Consider the following 21,610-nt stretch of genomic DNA (forward strand, 5'->3'; position numbering starts at 1 on the left):
CAGCCACAGAGGCGGGTCCGACCATTTTCTGATCGATTTCTCGATAAAAACAACTCATATAATCATGTCAAGGTTGTAACTTTCAGTTTAATCGGCAGCTAACAGAATTGTAAAATAAATAAATAAACGAGGTCTTGTGTGGAGTTTTCTTACACCGTTTTGTGTTGTTTTTTAGTCGCCAAGAGAGTCGGTCTTTTCCCAACTTTTGTCACTTAAACCTGACAGTTAAAAGTCAGTCACCAAACACGGGTTACCAACACGTTGTGTGTATTTATAATTTTTCACTGCTGATATCATAGGATGGAAGCTGGCTGATAGCAGGGCACAAAAAATTAAGACTTCCTTAAAAATGAGAGTGCAGGCTTTCTGGAAAATCCTGTTCTATTGCAAAAATATGGCAGGTTGCTGGATAAAAGAAATTTCTAGTTGTTTATTTTTGGTGGCTCAATCATACTATCACACATAACAATCATTGAGAATTTGAAAACACTTGCTTTGTTTGCCAAAGTTATGAGGGGGGAACCAAATATTTTAGCTACCTGAAATAATCTGCTCCATACGGAAGAGGATTAGGGCCACCGAAAAAAACTTTAACTGACTTTAAAGTCAGAACTCTTTTTTTTCCACCTCTGTAATATGGGAGCTAATTATTTTTTCACAGACTCTGTAACTGTGCTTATTCCTCTCTTCATGTACAACAGATCCTGTAAATAAGGCAACATTTTCTCATTATTAGCCAAAGTTACTTGAGGGGAACTAATTCTTTTAGCTGCCTGAAATCATCTGTTCCCCCTCTAGAACATGGGAAAAAATAACTTTTTCACAAACTGTGCTTATTCCCCTTTTCATCATCAACAAATCCTATAAGTTTGATTTTCACAAATTCTTCCACAAGACCTGGCAAAGCCTTGGGAAGACACTGATTCATATGGGGCCCTTCACGTCAGCACCACTGACATTAATTTCAAATTAATATAAGACTGGACTTTTTCCATTCTAAAAGTCAGCAAATAAACAGTCAGTTTATTTTTCCTGCTGAAAAATAAACAGCAGGATTGTGTTCTATAATGAGGACAGAAATAAAATGCATGTAATTTACTTTTGACTGTATGATTGGATTAAATGAACTATGCACATTATTAAATAAATTGTATTCTTTGTAACATATAAATAAAATAAATTGAATTTATCTTAAACTGCATCCACACTGCATTATTCTTTCACATTGTGAGCTTACTAACTTGCTTTTTGATCATTTTTTTCATGAACGTGAATAACCTCTGGTTTAATTATCAACTAGTGAGCCATTAATAAATAAAATGACTGCAAGACAGTTTTCATAATCAAACTACATTACATAATTTATTAATTAAAGAGATATTGTAATAATGTGCAAATCTTAAATATTTTTAATGTTAATTTCCAGATTGTGAATCAGCAACAACTTATTTACTTCAGAAGAAATGAATATATTATGGTAAATTAAAAAAAAAAACACTATTTAAAATGTAATTTAAAAAAGTGACAACAGGATAAACTTACAGCAAAAATAATTTTTTTGCAGTTAGGTATGCATTAATTGTCATGGGTTACTTCAGATAACTTTTGTGATAACAGTGAATGACACTGACCGCAACATCTGATTTACTGCAGGCCAACAGCAAATTTTCTGAGATTACACAGACTATTAAACAGTTAATTAAATTGATGCTAAATAACCTAGATATGGTTTTAACATACAATGAATACAAGTTTTAGAAATTATTTTAACATTTCAATAATTATAAATAACACATTCATTATTTTACGCATATATGTTTCCAGTTACATCCAGATGTCACTGATTTATTGCATTGTGTCACTTTTGGCTTTTAGCTTCTTTCAGTGTGGGCGGAGTTTGTGGCCACGCCGCGGTGGGAGGGCTCTCTCTGACAGGAGGAGGAAGGCTTGTGAGTGGCTGCGGGATCTGAGCTTCAAAAGCCGGCTGGTACCTTCTGTATCTTCTCCTTCGTGACTCCGGGGATCTATGGCTAAGAAAGGGATTAACATCTGGAATGCGTGCTGCCTGCTGCTTTATATCACCACGGCAGTACTTGCCAGGTAAGCGGGTGTCGCTCGCAGAAGCAGCGACCCAGCGGTGAAACGGCACCGCCAGCAGGTACACATGTTTAGCTGTGATTGGTCTACCCGGGTCTCTCCATGTGTGGAGGAGAGCAGGCTGATATTCTGAGTAGAACCCCCAAAAGGCGTTTTGTTGTTTCGTTGAACCCCAACGTGCTGGGATTAGCGGTCATGTTTTGGTTTAGTTAGCTTAGTTAGCATGGAGCTAACAGTCACACGGAGGGAGCCTGAACCTAACACCGGCGGCTGTCTCCTCTGAGACTTTAGCTAGCAGACCACTGCTTCACTGACTGGGAAGCTACTAATATTAGTAGCAGAGCTCGGTGTGTTTCTGTCTATGGAATAATGAACATGTCCCCATTCTCCTCTCTCCCTCTTTGATGTAGTCGAGATTTCTATAAGATCCTGGGGGTGAGTAAGACAGCAACCATCAGGGATATAAAGAAGGCCTACAGAAAGTTGGCTCTACAGTTACACCCCGACAGGAACCCCGACGACCCCAAAGCACAGGACAAATTCGCAGATCTGGGAGCAGCTTACGAGGTGAGCATAAAACTATTGTTTTGTACCAGTTGTAGATGAATGAGGCCCATTACACACTTCCTCCTTACAGCATAGTTACTCAACAGCAGGAGTGTTTCGAAAGTTAAATGAAATGCAATATAGAACAAAATTGTACCAGAAGTGCCAAACGGCTTTGTTATAAAAAGTCTTTTGTGCGCTTGCTATTTCGTTACTATTATAAATGATCAAAGCTCTGTGATTGGCCGACTACACCGTGTGGCTGCAGCTGATTGGCTGTAGGATAGCACAGTTGGCAACAGGAAAAGTCAGACGTGGATGAGTGGGAGTGGATTTTAATATCCGCTGCAGGTGTTTCCGTCTCAAACGTTCACATTACCTTATTACTGACCTTTGATTAGCATATCTTAAGTATTCATACGAATCACAAGTGCTGTTAAGATTTGTGAGCTTGGAAATCAGATTTCATTAATATATTTGGATTTTACTGTAAGTGGGTTTTGATAGAAATAAATCTTGACACAGTATGTAGCTTAACCTTTTACTATTTAAAATCCGACACAATTTTTTTTTTTTACTTTGTACTCAGGACAATACCTTATGTAGTTGATGCAGCCTGTACATACTGCATGGTGCACAAACTGCAATAAACCTTCTTTCAAATGGTTCACAAAGTGCAATTTGGGATTCTAAATATAATGCAAAATAAATACTAAAGCATGACACTGCTCACAGCAAGACATATAATTAGACTGAATAGATCTGTCCTTATGGATTGTGCACATATTTTCAATATCAGGACTATACAGTATGGGTGCACCGATTGCAGTATTGTGGCCGATCGCTGATTACCGATCTTTTAAAAAGCCTAACTTACCGATTCTGATTTTGGCCGATACCATGTTTTTGTCTGAAATGTTACTCAATATATCAAGAAAGTTGCTCGATTGGCAACAATGGGGTGACTATTGTTGACTGTAAATGTGCAGCCATGACGTGGTCAGCCGGTTTGTCAGTCAAACCTCTCTCACGGGAGAAAAGAAAAGCACAGTCTTTGTGCTTTTTCACCTTTTCCGAGGTTGATAACATCGGTGGAGAAGATCGGCTTCACATGTAAAAATCGGCCGATCACCGATCTCCCAAAACTAAGGAAATCGGCACCAATAAATTGACTGGCCGATAAATCGGTGCACCCCTACTATACAGATATTAATATCAGATCATGCATCCAACTTCAACAATCTATTTATTTACAAATTATCTAACAATTTTATGTTAACCTTAAAATGTGAAAAAGTTCTGAATGCCAGTGCCTGACACTGTGCATGTGTTTACTATGAAGTTGATTGGCTGTTTTGTATCCAGGTTCTGTCTGATGAGGAGAAAAGGAAACAGTATGACATGTACGGAGAAGATGGACTCAAAGAAGGTCATCACAGTTCTCATAATGACATCTTCTCCAGGTTGGTGCTGTGGTCCTTTTAGAAATCATTGGATTATCTTTTATTATTAACATAAAGAACTATTTCAGTCAAAAGTAATGTTCCAAAAGCCTCTTAAAGTTTTCTTGCTAATGTACTAGTTCTGTTGTTCCAAGGATCTGGTTAGTTTGGGGGTAAAAGGCAGTAGATCTGCCTCAAGCAAAGAGACTGAAAAGTTTTAATCATCCATCCATCCATCCATCCATCTTCTTCCGCTTATCCGAGGTCGGGTCGCGGGGGTAGCAGCTTCAGAAGGGAGGCCCAGACTTCCCTCTCCCCAGCCACTTCTTCTAGCTCCTCCGGGGGAATCCCGAGGCGTTCCCAGGCCAGCCGAGAGACATAGTCCCTCCAGCGTGTCCTGGGTCTTCCCCGGGGCCTCCTCCCGGTGGGACGTGCCCGGAACACCTCACCAGGGAGGCGTCTAGGAGGCATCCTGACCAGATGCCCGAGCCACCTCAACTGGCTCCTCTCGATGTGAAGGAGCAGCGGCTCTACTCTGAGTCCCTCCCGGATGACTGAGCTTCTCACCCTATCTCTAAGGGAGAGCCCAGCCACCCTACGGAGAAAACCCATTTCGGCCGCTTGTATCCGCGATCTCGTTCTTTCGGTCATGACCCAAAGCTCATGACCATAGATGAGGGTGGGAACGTAGATCGACCGGTAAATCGAGAGCTTCGCTTTTTGGCTCAGCTCTCTCTTCACCACGACGGACCGGTACAGCGCCCGCTTGACAGCAGACGCTGCGCCAATCCGCCTGTCGATCTCCCGTTCCCTTCTTCCCCCATTCGTGAACAAGATCCCGAGATACTTAAACTCCTCCACTTGGGGCAGGACACCCCCCCTGACCCGGAGAAGGCACTCTACCCTTTTCCGGCTCAAGACCATGGCCTCGGATTTGGAGGCACTGATCCTCATCCCGGCCGCGTCACACTCGGCTGCGAACCGCTCCAGCGAGAGCTGCAGATCACGATCTGATGAAGCCAAAAGGACCACATCGTCTGCAAAAAGCAGAGATGAGATCCTAAGGCCACCAAATCGGATCCCCTCAACACCTTGGCTGCGCCTAGAAATTCTGTCCATGAAAGTGATGAACAGAATCGGTGACAAAGGGCAGCCCTGGCGGAGTCCAACTCTCACCGGAAACGAGCCCGACTTACTGCCGGCAATGCGGACCAGACTCTGACACCGGTCATACAGGGACCTGACAGCCCGTATCAAAGGGCCCGGTACCCCATACTCCCGGAGAACCCCCCACAGGGCTCCCCGAGGGACACGGTCGAACGCCTTCTCCAGGTCCACAAAACACATGTAGACTGGTTGGGCGAACTCCCATGCACCCTCCAGGACCCTGCCGAGGGTGTAGAGCTGGTCCAGCGTTCCACGACCAGGACGAAAACCACACTGCTCTTCCTGAATCCGAGGTTCGACTATCCGACGGACCCTCCTCTCCAGGACCCCTGAATAGACCTTGCCAGGGAGGCTTAAGAGTGTGACCCCTCTATAATTGGAGCACACCCTCCGGTCCCCCTTTTTGAACAGGGGGACCACCACCCCAGTCTGCCAATCCAGGGGAACTGCCCCCGATGTCCATGCGACATTGCAGAGTCGCGTCAACCAACACAACCCTACAACATCCAGAGCCTTAAGAAACTCCGGGCGGATCTCATCCACACCCGGGGCCCTGCCACCGAGGAGCTTTTTAACCACCTCGGCGACCTCGTCCCCAGAGATTGGAGAGCCCAACCCAGAGTCCCCAGGCTCCGCTTCCTCAGTGGAAGGCATGTTGGTGGGATTGAGGAGGTCTTCGAAGTACTCTGCCCACCGGCCCACAACGTCCCGAGTAGAGGTCAGCAGCACACCATCCCCACTATAAACAGTGTTGGTGCTGCACCGCTTCCCCCCCCTGAGACGCCGGATGGTGGACCAGAATCGCCTCGAAGCCGTACGGAAGTCTTTCTCCATGGCCTCTCCAAACTCCTCCCACGCCCGGGTTTTTGCCTCAGCAACCGCCCGAGCCGCATGCCGCTTCGCCCGCCGGTACCCATCAGCTGCTTCCGGAGTCCCACAGGCCAAAAAGGCCCGATAGGACTCCTTCTTCAGCCTGACGGCATCCCTCACCGAAGGTGTCCACCAGCGGGTTCGAGGGTTGCCGCCGCGACAGGCACCGACAACCTTGCGGCCACAGCTCCGATCGGCCGCCTCGACAATGGTTTTAATCAAATCCCACCATAAATCAGACCATTACCGATAAGATATTTTATTAAACTTCTCTGATGTGGTCTTTGAGCAGGAGATAGAAGTGGAACCAGCTCTATATTTCAAGCAGTTGGACATCTAAACCTGAATAAATGTTATCTGGCTCAGATGGTCTGGAGGCTCTCAGTCCAGATCTGTTCAAACGAATGAATCACATATTCGGCTCTGGAGCCTCATGTATAAATGCGTATGCACAAAAAATGTGCGGCGCCATATTTTACTCACAAGTCGGCATGTAACAAAACAAACGTGGAGTGAAAGTTTGCGCAAACGTTTGACCTGCTGTGAAAATGTGCAGCAGCTACGCAAACTTTTCAATAACAAACTACAAAGCCTCAAAACTCACCTAAATACACTGAAATCTGACTCCATTCAGTGTATTTAAACCAAGAAGCATCAAACCCGATGTTTTTTCATGATTTGAATATTTCATTGTTTAAACGTAAATGATGAAACTGAACTACAGTCTCAGACCATAACCTCAGAAGCACACAACTAAAGAAAATAAAAATAAAAGGATGTGAAAACGTCACTGGAATGTGAATAGTACTTTTCCTCAGTTTTTGTCTCATAAGGATGTCTGCACCGAAGAGCAAGAAAAGCATCTATGGGGTCATTTCATTCTCACTAAAAAAGAAAACAGGGTTGGATCAGCAGATTAACTCCAAACAGGTTGGATTATTTTTAAGGTGATCAAGGTGTGTAGACAATCACATGTATATAAGTAGCTGCATAAAGGTGAGCCGCTAACTGAGGAGCGCTTTGGCTGTAATGGAGAACATCACCAATGGAAGGATTCAGAGGGAGCGTTTAATCAGAGACCTTATTGATCTGCTGGGAAATGTTGATGATGGTTTATTAGTGTTTAGATTTCCCAGACTGAACATCCTGGAGCTCTGAGCAGAACTTAAAGAAGGAGCCGTGTGTTACTGGAGCACATTCCTCACTCAAAGGACTCTCTGACTCTCTGTCTGTCTTTAAATCCCAGCTGAACACTCTGCTGTTCAGACAGGAATTTGCACTTGGATCTCTTTATTTTCTTTCTTTTTTCTTTGGATTTTTTTTCTTTAAAATGTATTATTTTTATTTCTTTTTTTTTGTGAGTTTACCTTTTGTGCCATGAAAGCACCTTTTACATAACATATATAATTATTATTATAAATACCTATGCTGCTACAAACAAGGACGTTGTCATGGTTATGACACATGGTGGCAGACGTCTGGGTATTTACACTAATTTATATTAAGATATATTTATGGGTGGGGACAGGCGGACCAACAGCTGCGCTCTATTTCCCTCAAATTGAGATGTATAAAGGAAAGGTGCGCAGCTATGTGCGTACGTACGACTTTATACACCTGAATTTTTTTTGTGCGCTGCACGTTTCTAAATTTGTCCGTATGCCAAGTTTTAGTGTGAAAACTGCGCACTCTGTTATGCATGAGGCCCCTGGTGTTTTTGAAAATAAATGTCCACTGACTGTTTCCCCTCACCGTCTTTGCCCTTAAAGCTTCTTTGGTGATTTCGGCTTCATGTTTGGAGGAAATCGGCAGCAGCAGGACAGGAACATCCCCAGAGGAAATGACATAGTACTTGACCTTGAGGTCACGCTGGAAGAAGTTTACTCTGGGAACTTTGTGGAGGTATGGAGAACCGCTTCCTTTCTGAATTAATAACTCCAGAATTACCTTTAATACCGTCTGTAGAACAACATAGGAGTTTTCTGCTGTATTTTTGTTTTATTTTTGATTCCACGTGAAACTGTTTTGTTGCCAGGTTGTGCGGAACAAGCCTGTAGCTAAAGAAGCTCCTGGTAAAAGGAAGTGCAACTGCAGACAGGAAATGAGGACGACGCAGCTCGGACCGGGCCGCTTCCAGATGACTCAGGAGACGGTGTGCGACGAGTGTCCGAACGTCAAGTGAGTCCCTCGTCATTAAGGAGGGGTGGAGTCATTCAGGCTGAAATTATTTTTGTTGTTTACCTGGATATGAAGTTCTGGACCAAATCCTGACTATTTGTGATACACTTGTTATCAAGTTAGTGCTTGGAGTTGATTACATTTACAAACCGCAGCATTTGCATCACTGTCAAAACATCTGGATCATCATTGTACTTTCAAACGGAGCTAAAGCCCTCGCCACTGTGGTGCAATGAAGAACTGGAGTTAAATACTTGTACATGTCAGAAAAAGACACCAGATCTGATCAAATTGATCACCCTGCTGGATCCTTTCAACCCTGAAGACATGAGGTCAGGAAGCTGTTGGGTATGAGTAGCTGAGGCAGCATGTTGGGGTCTTCTGGTGATTTCCAAACATGGCTCAATCTTTAAACCCTGATATCTTTTGTAAACATTATTTTCCCAAGTCGAGAACGGTATTCTATTGGGTTGAGGTCAGGATTCTATGCAGACCAGTTGAGATCTGCCACACTAGTCTTGTTCGTCTATGTCTTTCTGGATCTTGCTTTGTGTGGTGGTATTGAGTCATGTTATCACCAAATTGTTCAGATAGCTGGGACCATGAAGTTGTTCAAAATGTCTTCCTAGGCCTAAAAAGAGTTTCCCTGTACTGGAGGTAAGGGGCTGAAGACATCCTGTGAAAATCTGCCCCACAGCATGACACCCCCTCCACCAAACTCTACATTTGGCACAGTGTTGACAAATCCATTCTTCTGGATTTGTCAACTACCAAGCTGAGACAAAAGTGTGATTTGCCACTCCAGAGTGTTGTACAGTAAAGTTCAATGCTAACATGTGTTATTCCCACAGGTATAAAGTCTGTTAGCTTTATACTCCTGGTATAAAGGATGCTACCTGTGTATCGGTTACCTAGCTAGCATCCTGTTACAGTATCATGCTGAAATTGACCTATTGTATTTCTGTTGTTTGTAGAAGCAGCCTAGGTGTGTCCAACAATTGGAATTCCTCAATTCAGTTATTTTTAAAATGAGGGTGTGAACACTTTTAGTAATGTACTATAGCTTTCCTGTGAAAAGACACAAGCAGCCTGATATTACCCAGAGTTCTTTGCTTTAGGGGTAATAATGCCCTGTTTTATCAAGGTTTTTCTACAAACTGAGAATGAAATTTCACTCATAAATCTTGACATGACTTGAAAGCATTTGACATAAATATAACCTACAGTAGGTGTCTGCCCTGTGGTCTGTTTTTATTTTCAAAAATATTTATTTCTACATGAAGTTAAATGTAGAAAGTGCAACAATTAAATCGGTCCAGATTTCCATCATTTTGGGAGCTCAGCGATTGGCCAATAGTCATGACACACCAACTTTATCGACCTTTGCAGATCATGTGTCCATTTGCTCTGGTGTGACTGACCAACCCGCCCACCAGATCATGTCTCCACCTGCAGTTAACAATGGTCACCCCAGTGTAGCTAACTTAGCAACTATAGTTAGCCACTTTTTATGTTATTGTGTTGATCAAAATCAGAATCGGCAGGCCAGGCTTTTCAAACATTGGTGATCGGACAGAAAGCTGTAGTTGGAGCACCGCTAGTTATTGCGTGTGCGTCCTGCCTGAATGAACAACCAATTGCTGCCAACCACATTATCATAAAGTGGAACTCTGTCTGTTAGTTCTTGTATTGACAGTTAAGTGAGTCTGAGTAAGCTCCTCTCTAACATGACGTTTTCTCACCTCAGGCTGGTGAACGAGGAGAGAACCCTGGAGGTGGAGATTGAACAGGGGGTGAGAGACGAGATGGAATATCCCTTCATTGGAGAAGGTGATCTTCACAAAGCTTAACCAGAGTCATTAGTTCATGTCTTATCAGTCGTTCCTCATGTTTTATCTGTGACATCAGGTGAACCTCACATCGACGGCGAGCCTGGAGATCTGCGATTCCGCATCAAAGTGCTGAAGTAGGAAGCAGCTTTCATTACTGATGAATATGAGATGAGCGTGTAGGGAGCCACTTTCTGACTTACTTTTCTCTTTCAGACATCCGGTGTTTGAACGCAGAGGGGACGACCTTTACACCAACGTCACTATCTCTTTGGTTGAGGCTCTGGTCGGTTTCGAGATGGACATTGTCCATTTGGACGGGCACAAGGTCCTTCTTTTTTTTCGAACTTGCACTGTTTGAAGTTGGTGGAGAAAGCAGGTATTCGGTTAATTGAAAGTAGGAGTTGAACTGAATGCATCTCTTAACAGGTCCACATAGTGAGAGACAAGATCACTAAACCCGGAGCTCGAATGTGGAAGAAAGGAGAGGGTCTGCCGAACTTTGACAACATCAATATCCGAGGTTCCCTCATCATCACCTTCGATGTGGAGTTTCCTCAGACACAACTTGATGATCAGCAGAAAGATGGTGAGAAGACAGAGCTGAAGCTTGTTGTGCCTGTTGAGTGACACATTTTAAGTGTTTATTTGTGGTAATTCAGTTTCTCGAAAAATTGCAGTGTTTCCTAAAAGCAACAACCTGGGTTTCCATTACATCTTAGTACGATCACAGACTGATGGCCTGCATTGGCACTCAGTGGTTTCCATTACAAATGACTAACGGCTCAACTGGGTGGGGTTGTCATATAGTCAGACGCACCCAGAATCTGAAAAATAAGACAAACTGATCTTTACAAACACAACACAACAATGGATGGCATGGAAGCTATGTACTCGTACTAGACGAGAGCCAAACAAGGACCAACAATCTTCAGCCCATCATGGCAGTAAAGTAGGTTCCAAAATGGGGGCTGGTACCACTTGGCCAACAATGTCAAAATATAGACATACTTTTCAGAAAGTCCACATTTATACATTAAAATTAGTTTTATTGGTCTGTGATATTTGTTTTATGATTCTGGGTAGCAGTTTAAGGTCAAGGTGGGAATACATCAATCAGCTTTGAACTGCTTGTCTGCTGGAGTCACCATGGATCATCATGTTTGCAGATGACATTGTGATCTGTTGTAATAAAAGGCAGAGAAGAGCCTGTTGGAACTTTTTTGTTTTAAGTTATTTGTTAAATGATTACATATTTTTACTGCAACTCTTGAACTACATCTGCCATGGGTTGAAACCACTTGACTCTTCCGTTACTAATAGTTCCTCAATGTATGTGTTGTTCCAGGTATCTGGAGTATCTTGAAGCAGGAATCTGTACAGAAGGTTTACAACGGACTACAGGGATACTGAACCACTGGGAGAGACAGCCAGGACTGATTCTTTACTACAACCACAAGAAGTAAAGTCAACTTGTTCAAGTCAACAGGAGTGTGCTCCAGGGATCTGGTCATGATGTATTTATTATTTCCAGAATGTTCTCAGGACGGTTGAATCTTGTTGGTTTTTATTTTTTAAATCATCTTGTGAGGAGCAGCAACAGTGTCTTTATTTAAATATACAATCAGATGCAAAGTTTGAACTTTTTATTTTGCCCCTACAAAGTCTACTGTAATTTCTAAAGTTCTGAAACATAAAACCTGGAGAAGACCTTTTTTTGCAGTATCATGACTCCTCCTGCAGGGGGAGATGCTGAGCTGAAGTCACACACCTGAAATGGCTCTACTTGGACCTTATGTAGTTGATCCAAACTCAACAGCACCAGGTGTTGAGTGAATTTGCTCTGCTCTTAATCTCAGTTCAGTGGGAAGGAACAACACCTGTTGGTTTTTCCATTAGTTTCCTAATTTATGTTGTTTGCTTTTTCCTCCTGATGGGAGAAGTGTCATCCTCTGAGGTTTACTGTGGCGAGAGTTGATCTCTTCAAATGTACAGTGAGCACAGTTTACTTTGCCTCTTCAGACCTGATGGTTTACTGCTTTTTCTTTGCCATCTCAGGCATTTTCTGATTTTCTCCTGTTCTTCTCCCCCACTGACTCAAAGGGACTCTGGCCTCCAATCAGGATTGTCAACAGGACCTTCTCTTGTTAATGTGACTGCAACGCCGCCTCCCTGTCCAAATTTCGAGAGTAATAAGGTTTTAATATAAACTATTTGGCTGTTTTTACATGTACAATGAGATAATGTTCTTTACTTAAAATATAAATAAAGATTTATACAAATTTGATTACATGTCATACCACAAATATACCACTAGATGGTACCAGAGCCATTAAAATGGCACGCTACCGTCGCTGCTTCTGTACAAACACGCTATCTGCAGTTTAGCCCTCAGGTCTTGTTGGACTTTGAAAGCTGCTGTTTCTAAAGCAGAACTCGAGGTTTTTGCTCTGTTACGGTGTCTACATTCCTACTGACAATAAAACCATGAGCACATCAGGAGGACTGATCGGATCTGAATGTCATTTGGTTCACACGCAGATATGAGATGGGCTGGTTGGCAAGGAGCTGACAAATCTAGAACAGACATCACAAGTTTAGTAGCTGCATTTTTCACTACAAATGTGCACAAAATCTTTTTCTGCTAATGTCGATAAAATGCAATTTCATAATTGCAGTTTTTCCATTGAATAAGAAATTAAAATGATGTGAATAAGCCTGCTCACGTAATAAGTCATTCAAAATTATGGAAGTGATGGGTGAAAACAATTACATGAAATATTCATAATTCAGCCATGGTGCTTTTTCAGCCAATCAGAGGAGATGTAAGCGTCCTATTCAGGCGTTGGGGAGACAAGCCCCTTATTCTTGGGAGCGGCTATTTATGAGGCGTTTTGGGGAAATTATAGTTGGTGAATTTACAGAAGAGTTACGGATTCAACACGTTTGAATGACACACAACTTTTTATGGACTGTGAGAGCTCTGCAGGAGCCAGCTGGACATTGTCCGAAAAAATGCTCCATCATCTCTGTAAGAGTAGTCATCTTATAATCGGACGGTTGTGGGTTCAAGTACAGCTTCTTCCCGACACATAGTGATTTGACCCTTAACCCCAAGTTGCCTACCAGTGCTTGAATGTGTTTGTGACTGTTGTAAAGTACTTTGCGTGGTCAGTATGACTGGGGAAGCTCTGTATAAATTTGTCCCACTTACTTAAAAGTGGGCCGAGTTTGTTGACAAAATGAATCAACAAAGAGCCCATAATGATCACTGAAATAAATTGAAACTGACAAAAGTACTGATAAATGACTGAAAATGAACCAGTGAAAATCAGACATTGCTTTTGAATTGTAGTCCAACAGATCCATTAGAAAAACCAAACTAATGAAAAAGGACTTGACAAAAATGATTGTACTTGTAACTTGATATCTGACATTGAGGCAATCAAATTTCCACAGGTATTCTGACCCAAATTGCTTCAGTGGTGTCAGGTTTGAAAGGTACCTTCTCCAGATGTTCAACAGGATTTAAATCAGGGCTCATAGAAGGCCCTGATCTAAACTCTTCATTATTATTGGATTTTTTTAGTTGTTTGCTTCAGGTCTTTACCTTGTTTGAAGACTGATGACCTGTGACTGAGATCAAGCATTCTGACACTAGCACATTTCTCTCCAGAACGCCTTGATAGTCTTGAGAATTCATCCTACCGGGTTCATTTTCGGCATACTGTTCAAGTCACTCTACCAGATGCAGTAAAGCAACCCAACCCCAGAACAGAACCAAGCCTCCTCTATGCGTACGGACAGTGTTCTGTTTTTGGTCTGCTTCATTTTGGATCTGTGAACAAAGAGCCAAGGAGGCTCCAGTTCTGACTCATCTGTCTATAGTACATTCTCCCAGAAGCTTTGTGGCTTTTCGACATGCATTGTGGTAAATTCCGGTCTTGGATTTTTATGCTTTGCTTTCAACAAAGTCGTCCACCACAAATTCCACTTTGGCGCAAATACTGATTGATGGTAAATGGCCTGTACTTGTATAGCACTTTATCAAGTCCAGAGGACTCCAAAGCACTTCACACTACCGTCAGTCATTCACATACACATTCACACGCTGATGGTGGCAAGCTATTGGACAGCAGCCACAGCTGACTGGGGCGGTCTGACGGTGATAGTGGATGGTGAGCAATAGTGTGTCTTGACATAGACCTTGGAGTTTAATTTCTTCTGAAGTTGTTCTGGACTATTTGGCTAGGATTTTTAATCTGATGTTAAACTGAGATTAGTTCCAAATAAAACACCTTAATATTTTTAATTTATTTTTCAATAACCAGTGTTTAAAGTCTCTCTCTCGTACGTCTATACCAATTTTGAATTTTTTTTAGTTTAGTCCAGATTGAGTTGAAGAAAAATCTAAACTATCCATACCCAAGTATTTAAAATTTGGTCAAACAGTGGAACAATGCAACATAGAACTGTTTATCATCAGCATAGCTTTGAACATGACCATAAATCTTTTATAAATAAATCATGGAATTTAAACCTGAGCCTAGTGGAACACCTTGTTTCATTTGGAAAAAGACTCCAACTGCAACAAGATCACGAAAAATACCCTGAACCAGAGAATTAATTTGTCCACTAAGCAGTACTGGACTCTAGAACGTTTCTCTGTAAACTAACACTTCATGAACATGTTAGTGACTTACATTCAAAGCTTGGATTGAAATGTGTAGTGATGGAGCTCTTGTATGTGTGAGGTCTAGGTGACAGTGGTGTTACCCCTGCCATCATCTGACCCTTTGACTCCTCTGTGGCTTTTCTTATATTAATGTTTGCCATGTGGGTGCTCCTTGCCTCAACCTTTAACATCCACACCCAGACCTCGTGGGTGGATGCGTTGTGGGTGGAAGGCTGCCGGGGAGCCTGTGTGGATGGGTGGGGAAGGGGAATGTCCACAGAAATAATCACTGTGGTTAGTTTACGGTGCGGTAAAATGCACATCTGCCCACCAGTGTTTGTGAATGTGCAATAATCTCATACAACTCATGAATTAGTTTGCGTGTGCATGTGTGTGTGTGTGTGTGTGTGGCCAGTCTGTGTGTATAATGAACTCCCACAGAGATAGCAAGGCTGTGGTAAAGGGAGTTTCCTCCTCAGCCCCACTGCACCGTCTTTTTCAGGGAGAAGAAGCTCCGCAGAGGAACAGAGGAGCTTTGTCAACAGCTGTTCTGCCTCGCAGCTCAACTCTCCAGCTAATAAAACCACTTAGCGTCAGCCCACTACAGCTGGATGCCTCTGCTCAGTTAGGCATTCATAAGACTACCAACCTCAGACTGCTCACAGTACGCTTCAGACTGATCCTTTATTAAAGATGCTTCCCTGGAAGAAAAAAAAGAAATCCCTTTTGCTTCCTACAAAACACTTTGCACCCTGTAAGTTGACCATAAGACTTAAAATGCTGTGCAAAAGAATTCAGACCTGTTTGCATATTTTTGACACATTACAACCACAGGCTGTTTTTTTCCAAATGAGCCTTCGCACGCTTCAGAAAGAGTCCCTCTCCGATTCGACGGATGCTGAAGCAACCTGATGTCACTTTTATCTGGTTGATTTTGCTGCCGCGCAGGACGCAAACCAAACTTGTCATTTTATCAAAAACCCTTTGACCAGGAAAGAAGAGGGTAAAGCATAGCAGAACTGAAATTAAACTTAAAAATAGAGCAACAAATCACAGATGGATTGTTGGTGTGAGCAGGCAAGATGTTGGCGGTACAACACAGAAGATATGAAACCACTAAAAACCATCATTTGTTCAGATTCAAACTCTATTTTTAACTTTAAAACATAATTACTCTGATAGTAGGCCAGACATTATACTTGAAATATTGCATGTATTATTTAGAACACAAAATATTTGTCTAACACTAAATATTTGGGCACCAGCACATGTAGGAGTTAAAGGAAACAAGATGTCAAAAAAAGATCTCAAAGACAGCAATTCAAAATCCTGTCAGCTCCATGGTAAAACCAAGCAAACCCAAAGGAAAGAATATTATCAAAAAAAACTGATGAAAGAATGGCCAAAACAAGGAGATGAAAAAAGTAAAGGAAGATGGTTTTATGAAATTCAGAAGAGAGGAGGAGACAAATATGGAACAAATACATGAAATATTCACCATGTCTGGTGACGTGGATGAAAAAAAACAAAAAACAAGCTGTGCCCATGATTTGGTACAATTAAGTCTTTCCCACAAATTAAACAAGTCGTTCTCACGAGTTATTAAGTTGTGACCACTGTATTTTTTTCTCCCATGCCACCAATTGAGCTCCGTAGAAAGGAGAACTGGAAGAGGAAATATTAATAATTAATTACAAGATCAAGACTTAATTATACACTTTTTATAATACAAAACGCTTAATACATACAGTATACATACATATAAAATGTGATCACTGTGAAAAGAATGAAGAAAAATATTTATGAAGAGAGTCTGAAAATATCAAGGAAAAATAAATTGATTATAAATAAATCGATATAGATAGATAGATAGATAGATAGACAGACATTCTTCTAGCAAATTTTCAACTTTCAAACTTTTTTTTTAATTTCTGAGATTTTTTGGGTGAAAATTCACTCCATATGTTTTCTATCTACACTGACCCTTATACACCATCATGCGTTTTGTTTAGTCTTTCACCTAAAATCCCAGCAGTGAGTTTCTAGTTTTAACATGCAAAAACTATACGAAAGTTCAAGAACCAATACTCACATGAACGTTTTTGCATGGCACTGTAGTGTGTGAATGTGTGACCCACTCTGAGATGTGCTTCTCGGAGAGCACGCCTGAGTGAGTTACGTCTGGGATTTACCAACCACCCACAAACAATATCTTTCATCCATGCGTAATTGCAAAGTGCAGAGCTCAAGGGGGCAGCATTGCCTCTCTGATCGCGTCCCTCCGTAAATCACTTCTTATTCCTCACAGAGGTCTGTTTGTAAAATGTGAACGCTTCTGCACTTGCCAGTTGTTGACGCAGATAAGCACCAGGATCACACTTGACCCTGAATGTAATAACCTGTAAGCGTAGTTGCGGGGTTAAGAGAGGCACCAGCTAAAGGAGCACTAATTGAGCAATCAGCTCTGTGTGTGTGTGTGTGTGTGTGTGTGGGTGTGTGTGTGGGCGTGCGTGTGTGTGCGTGTGTGTGTGTGTGCACGCTGGCGCCATGGGGTGTTTTGACCTGCTCTGACTCTGGCAGCAAGGGCGTAAATCCCATCTCATCATTGGGGGGGACCATAAACAGGAAAATTTCTTAAGAGCAATTTTGGGGGGGTCAATGAGGCTCCATTGAAATGTAACGTAAAATGTGGTTTTAAAAACTTTTAAAACCACATTCAAGCTGCAGGACCAAAAATTACTAGTAATGCACATCAAACAGTAAGCATTCGTTTCTCTTACTTATTCTCAGGAAGCAGCCTGCAGAGAAGTAAAACTAAAATTCAAATGTTGCTTAGATACAAGTTTTGTTCAGTCTGACTGATCTAATCTCTGCTACACCTTTACAAAAATGTAAGGTTCTAAATACAAAAGCTTTAATGAGTAGCTGCTCTTAATAAAATTCCTCATAAACATTGATTTATTGAAATGGCTCCCAATACAAGTTATGGCCTATTTAAGTTATAACTTGTTAAGTTGCTTTATTTTTAAGCCTTTTGTCGTTTTGGCGTGTCCTGGGTAACTGAGAACAAACAAGTAGATAGAAATGAATATCTGGGGAGTATCATAATTTAAAGGCAGCACCTAAGGCACGAGAGTTTATATAGAAAAATATTCAGATTTTATTTTTTGGTTTTGAAGGCTCTACGTTGAAGACAGTGAGAAATAAAGGAATAACCTTTTGTAAATTTCTATCTGTTCTCTCTTCTGATGATGGTCAGTATAATTTTCAAGTCATGAACTATTACAGTATAAATCAAATTTTACTGAACAAAGCTCCCCATGAGAACAGTATTTTTATCAAAAATAAAAAACTCAAAATGCACTGTTCCAAATGATTATGCACAGCAGATTTTCTAAACATTTTATGGATCATAAAGAACTGCAAACGGTCATTCTTTGAATGTGCAGCATTAAGTGGTCACATGTACTAAAATCAAAAGCTATTTCAATCAAAAACATCTTAACAGACCGAGTTCCATGTTAACACAACGCCGATACATGTGAAGCTGATTTTATCCACTGATCTTATCTGTCTCAGCAAAGATCTAAAAATCAACCACTGTCCTCTCCTGTTTTCCCGTTAGAGAAGTTTGACTGATAGACGGCCCTCCAGGTCATGTCTCCATGTTTGCAGTTCTCAATAGTCACCCCACTGTTGCCAACCCACTGACTTTTTGCTGCATATTCAGACAAAACAATCAGTATCGGCCAAAGTCAGAATTAACAGGTCAGACTTTTTGAAGACTGGCCAGAAAACTGCAATTGGCGCGGTTCTAGTGTACATTTTTTTTATCTGTCAGAATTCATCCAAATTACTCAATGTTGTTGTTTGTCAAAGAGCTATTTGCAATTGATGAGACGCTGATGAGAAAGGTGATGTGCTGCTGCAATGTAATTTAGAAGTGTTTTGTAAAAAGCAAGTTTATAACATGAACTGTTTCTGTGTTAAACTTGAGTATCCTTTCCCTTTGTTTAGAGTTTTTCCTGGACTCAAACCCTGAACGAGGTCGACTGACACGACGCAGATGAAGGTGAAATGGCAGAAAAGTACCAGGACATTGTCGGGGTTTTTTGTGTTTTTCTTTTTTTTTTTTTTTACTGTGTACCGTTTCATACTTGGCAGTATTTCATGTAATGATATTTTATTTAGTTTAAAACCGTATAAAACATTTATTTTGTCAGCAGCTAAAACGGTCAAACGTGAGAAAAATCTCTTATTTTGAAGGGTCATATTGATGTGTAGCCCATGTGACAACCTCCAGCCAATCGGATTGCTACGTCCTCTGGCGCGAGAAGAAAAATCAGAGAGCGCGAAGAAGAAACAGGGAGAAAAGATTTAAGTGTTGTTATTTTATTATTATTATTATTATTATTTTATTGTTTTGTTTGTATTGTTTTGTTTTGAGGGGGGTGTATATAGTTAGCGTCCCGATCCACACTCCATTCCAGTAGATGGCGGTAATGCACATCTAAAAGTTGCTTGCCAACCGCCATAAAAAAGGAAAAGAAGAAGAAGAAGAAGAAGAAACAGGGAGAACGAAGAAGCTAAAAGAGTTGCGCTGTGTAAGAGAGAAAGGTAAAAGAAAATCGACGATTAAAAAGTCTACCTGCTGTCTGGAAACCTTTTTCCATTTTTGAAGGAGGAGCTTTCCGCATTGTTTTTAACTGACTGAGTTCGGGAGTGTTATATGTTACAGAACTGTACTTGGTGAGTTAAAAAGCGTATTTTATTTTCTGTGAAGGATGTTATTTGTAAAATAATTTTATTTCATTGAAACGGAAAGCTAAAGTAGCGCATTTATGTTGTTTTATGTTCAAAAACCGTTACTTCCACAGCTCACCCGTGGAAGTAAGGGATGAACTGGTGTGGGTGAAGCATCCAAATCAGCGAGTATATTATTTTATTCAGTACCAAGCAAAGTTAAAAGAACTTTTGTTATGCTTTGTTAGTTATTAAACCAGGCCTTTAAGGTTCTGCTGGAAATTGGACCGGGAAATTCCGAGTCGATTGCTGAGTTTCTCCGCTAGTGAGAAACAAGATGGCGAGCCGTAACCCGGGAGCCCTGTACCTGTAACTGCCGTGTAGCAGGAGCTACGCCCTCTGCTGGACATTGCGAATAGTCCAAACTGGTATGACCTGCCCATGTTTTCCTACTGGAAAAAAAGCACTTCTTAAAAAGAACTCTAAATAACTAAAATAGATTTAAAAAGATTAAAAACAAACTGTGAATTAAATAGATTAATAGTATCAACTTGAACTTAAATAGAACTATAACCTAGGTTTAAATAAATAGTGTCCTTTATTACCTAAAATTAAGTTTAAATTTCAAACAGGGATTAAATAAAATATTCTGAACGAAACAGGGTAGCTATTTTGGATTGAATTTTGTGTCATTGTACGTCAACTGTTTGTAATGTTTCTTTTCAACAAACAATAAGCTGGCAGTTGAAACTTATTTTCTGGTCTGTGGTCATTAATACACTCACACATTTCTCTACTCCCGTAGCCGAACCTAGCACTGATCTTATTGGGTTAGTGTGGCCATTTAACATGAAGCTTACTGAAAATTTTAAAATAAAAGCCTCAAAGTCTCAGTTTGCACTCTTGGCTCAGTTTGCTCATTTTGCACTCTTGGCTCAGTTTGCACACTTGACTCACTTTGCACTCTTGGCTCAGTTTGGTTAGTTTGCACACTTGGCTCAGTTTGCACACTTCTCAGTTTGCTCTCTTTGCACTCTTGGCTCAGTTTGGTTAGTTTGCACTCTTGGCTCAGTTTGCACACTTCTCAGTTTGCTCTCTTTGCACTCTTGGCTCAGTTTGGTTAGTTTGCACACTTGGCTCAGTTTGCACAGTTTTAAATCTTGGCTCAGTTTTCTCAGTTCAAGCTGACCAACCTGAGCTTAGAGTTAATACTGAGTAAAGTGTGCAAACTGAGCAAACATGGCTAAGAGTGCAAACTGAGCTTTGAGTTCAAACAGTGATGTCAGCAACCCGTTACTGGCTTTGGACCATTTTTTCAGTAACGAGTAATCTAACAAATTGCTATTTCAAATCCAGTAGTCAGACTACAGTTACTTATCAAAATCACTTTGCGTTACTGTGCGTTGCTATTTTCTTTTGGAATTTAATTTCATTTCCTCCACGCGTCTTATGGAGTCATCGCCTTTTTTTCGACAGTATCAGCAGCGACAGAAACAAACAATGGTGGGAAGACAGAGATGCGCATTTTGTTGCTGATACATCAGGTACTATTTTGAGTTTCGCTCGCCAAGTTTGATTATTATAAGCGACTTTGGGCTTTTTTTTTTTTTTTTTTACTTTTTCTGAAGTCTTGCAGATTTAATGAGTCGTGGGTTGTCGTTTTTGGGCTTGCAAATAAGCAGACATAAACCCCAGAATTTGTCTGACATCCAGGTACAGTGGCACAAAAAGTGGGTATGCACTGTATGCAACACATAGGGACGCTGCACTAGAGGGGGCGCAAAAATGATGTGGGGAATTTTTTTTTTAATCAGCATTTTATGTACGTACTTAACATTTTATGTACTTACTAGCTGTTTGTGGCGGTGTGCTCGGTTAATGGTGCCTGACCTCTCTGACGGGGCATTATTCAAAGCAGAAAACTGTTTGGCATTTCCCGAATATGATTTCGCTCTGACAGTGTTTAAGAACGCAATGAGAAACTTCTTAGGCATTGATGAAAGAATATTTAAGTAATTCAGAAAACAGGCAAATGGTTCTCACAGGGAAACGGAGCAGTAAAA

The 21,610-nt window shown here is 41.3% G+C and overlaps 1 protein-coding gene and 1 long non-coding RNA gene across 2 annotated transcripts; one reads left to right on the top strand and one right to left on the bottom strand.

Annotated features, from left to right (window-relative positions):
* The first annotated feature begins 1,927 nt into the window (after positions 1-1,927).
* dnajb11 (DnaJ heat shock protein family (Hsp40) member B11) lies at positions 1,928-12,631 on the top strand. The gene is made up of 10 exons (XM_032568208.1): positions 1,928-2,100; positions 2,508-2,664; positions 4,009-4,106; positions 7,892-8,024; positions 8,158-8,300; positions 10,048-10,130; positions 10,209-10,266; positions 10,346-10,457; positions 10,559-10,718; positions 11,478-12,631. The coding sequence occupies exons 1-10, from the start codon at positions 2,027-2,029 to the stop codon at positions 11,540-11,542; spliced, it is 1,083 nt and encodes a 360-aa protein (XP_032424099.1). The 5' UTR covers positions 1,928-2,026; the 3' UTR covers positions 11,543-12,631.
* Positions 6,509-20,290, bottom strand: LOC116723374 (uncharacterized). Its single transcript, XR_004339970.1, has 4 exons — positions 20,279-20,290; positions 19,805-19,809; positions 18,406-18,411; positions 6,509-6,847 (listed from the first exon to the last, which is right to left on the bottom strand). It is a non-coding gene; the product is annotated as an uncharacterized LOC116723374 (long non-coding RNA).
* Positions 20,291-21,610: the final 1,320 nt, after the last annotated feature.

This window comes from Xiphophorus hellerii, chromosome 7, assembly GCF_003331165.1.
Source record: "Xiphophorus hellerii strain 12219 chromosome 7, Xiphophorus_hellerii-4.1, whole genome shotgun sequence".
NCBI classification, from domain to species: domain Eukaryota; kingdom Metazoa; phylum Chordata; class Actinopteri; order Cyprinodontiformes; family Poeciliidae; genus Xiphophorus; species Xiphophorus hellerii.

Coding starts and splice junctions, on each gene's coding strand:
- dnajb11 (XM_032568208.1), top strand. CDS start 2,027: ATGGCTAAGAAAGGGATTAACATCTGGAATGCGTGCTGCCTGCTGCTT. Junction 10,131..10,208: donor ATATCCCTTCATTGGAGAAG/GTGATCTTCACA, acceptor CTGTGACATCAG/GTGAACCTCACATCGACGGC. Junction 10,267..10,345: donor TTCCGCATCAAAGTGCTGAA/GTAGGAAGCAGC, acceptor TTTCTCTTTCAG/ACATCCGGTGTTTGAACGCA.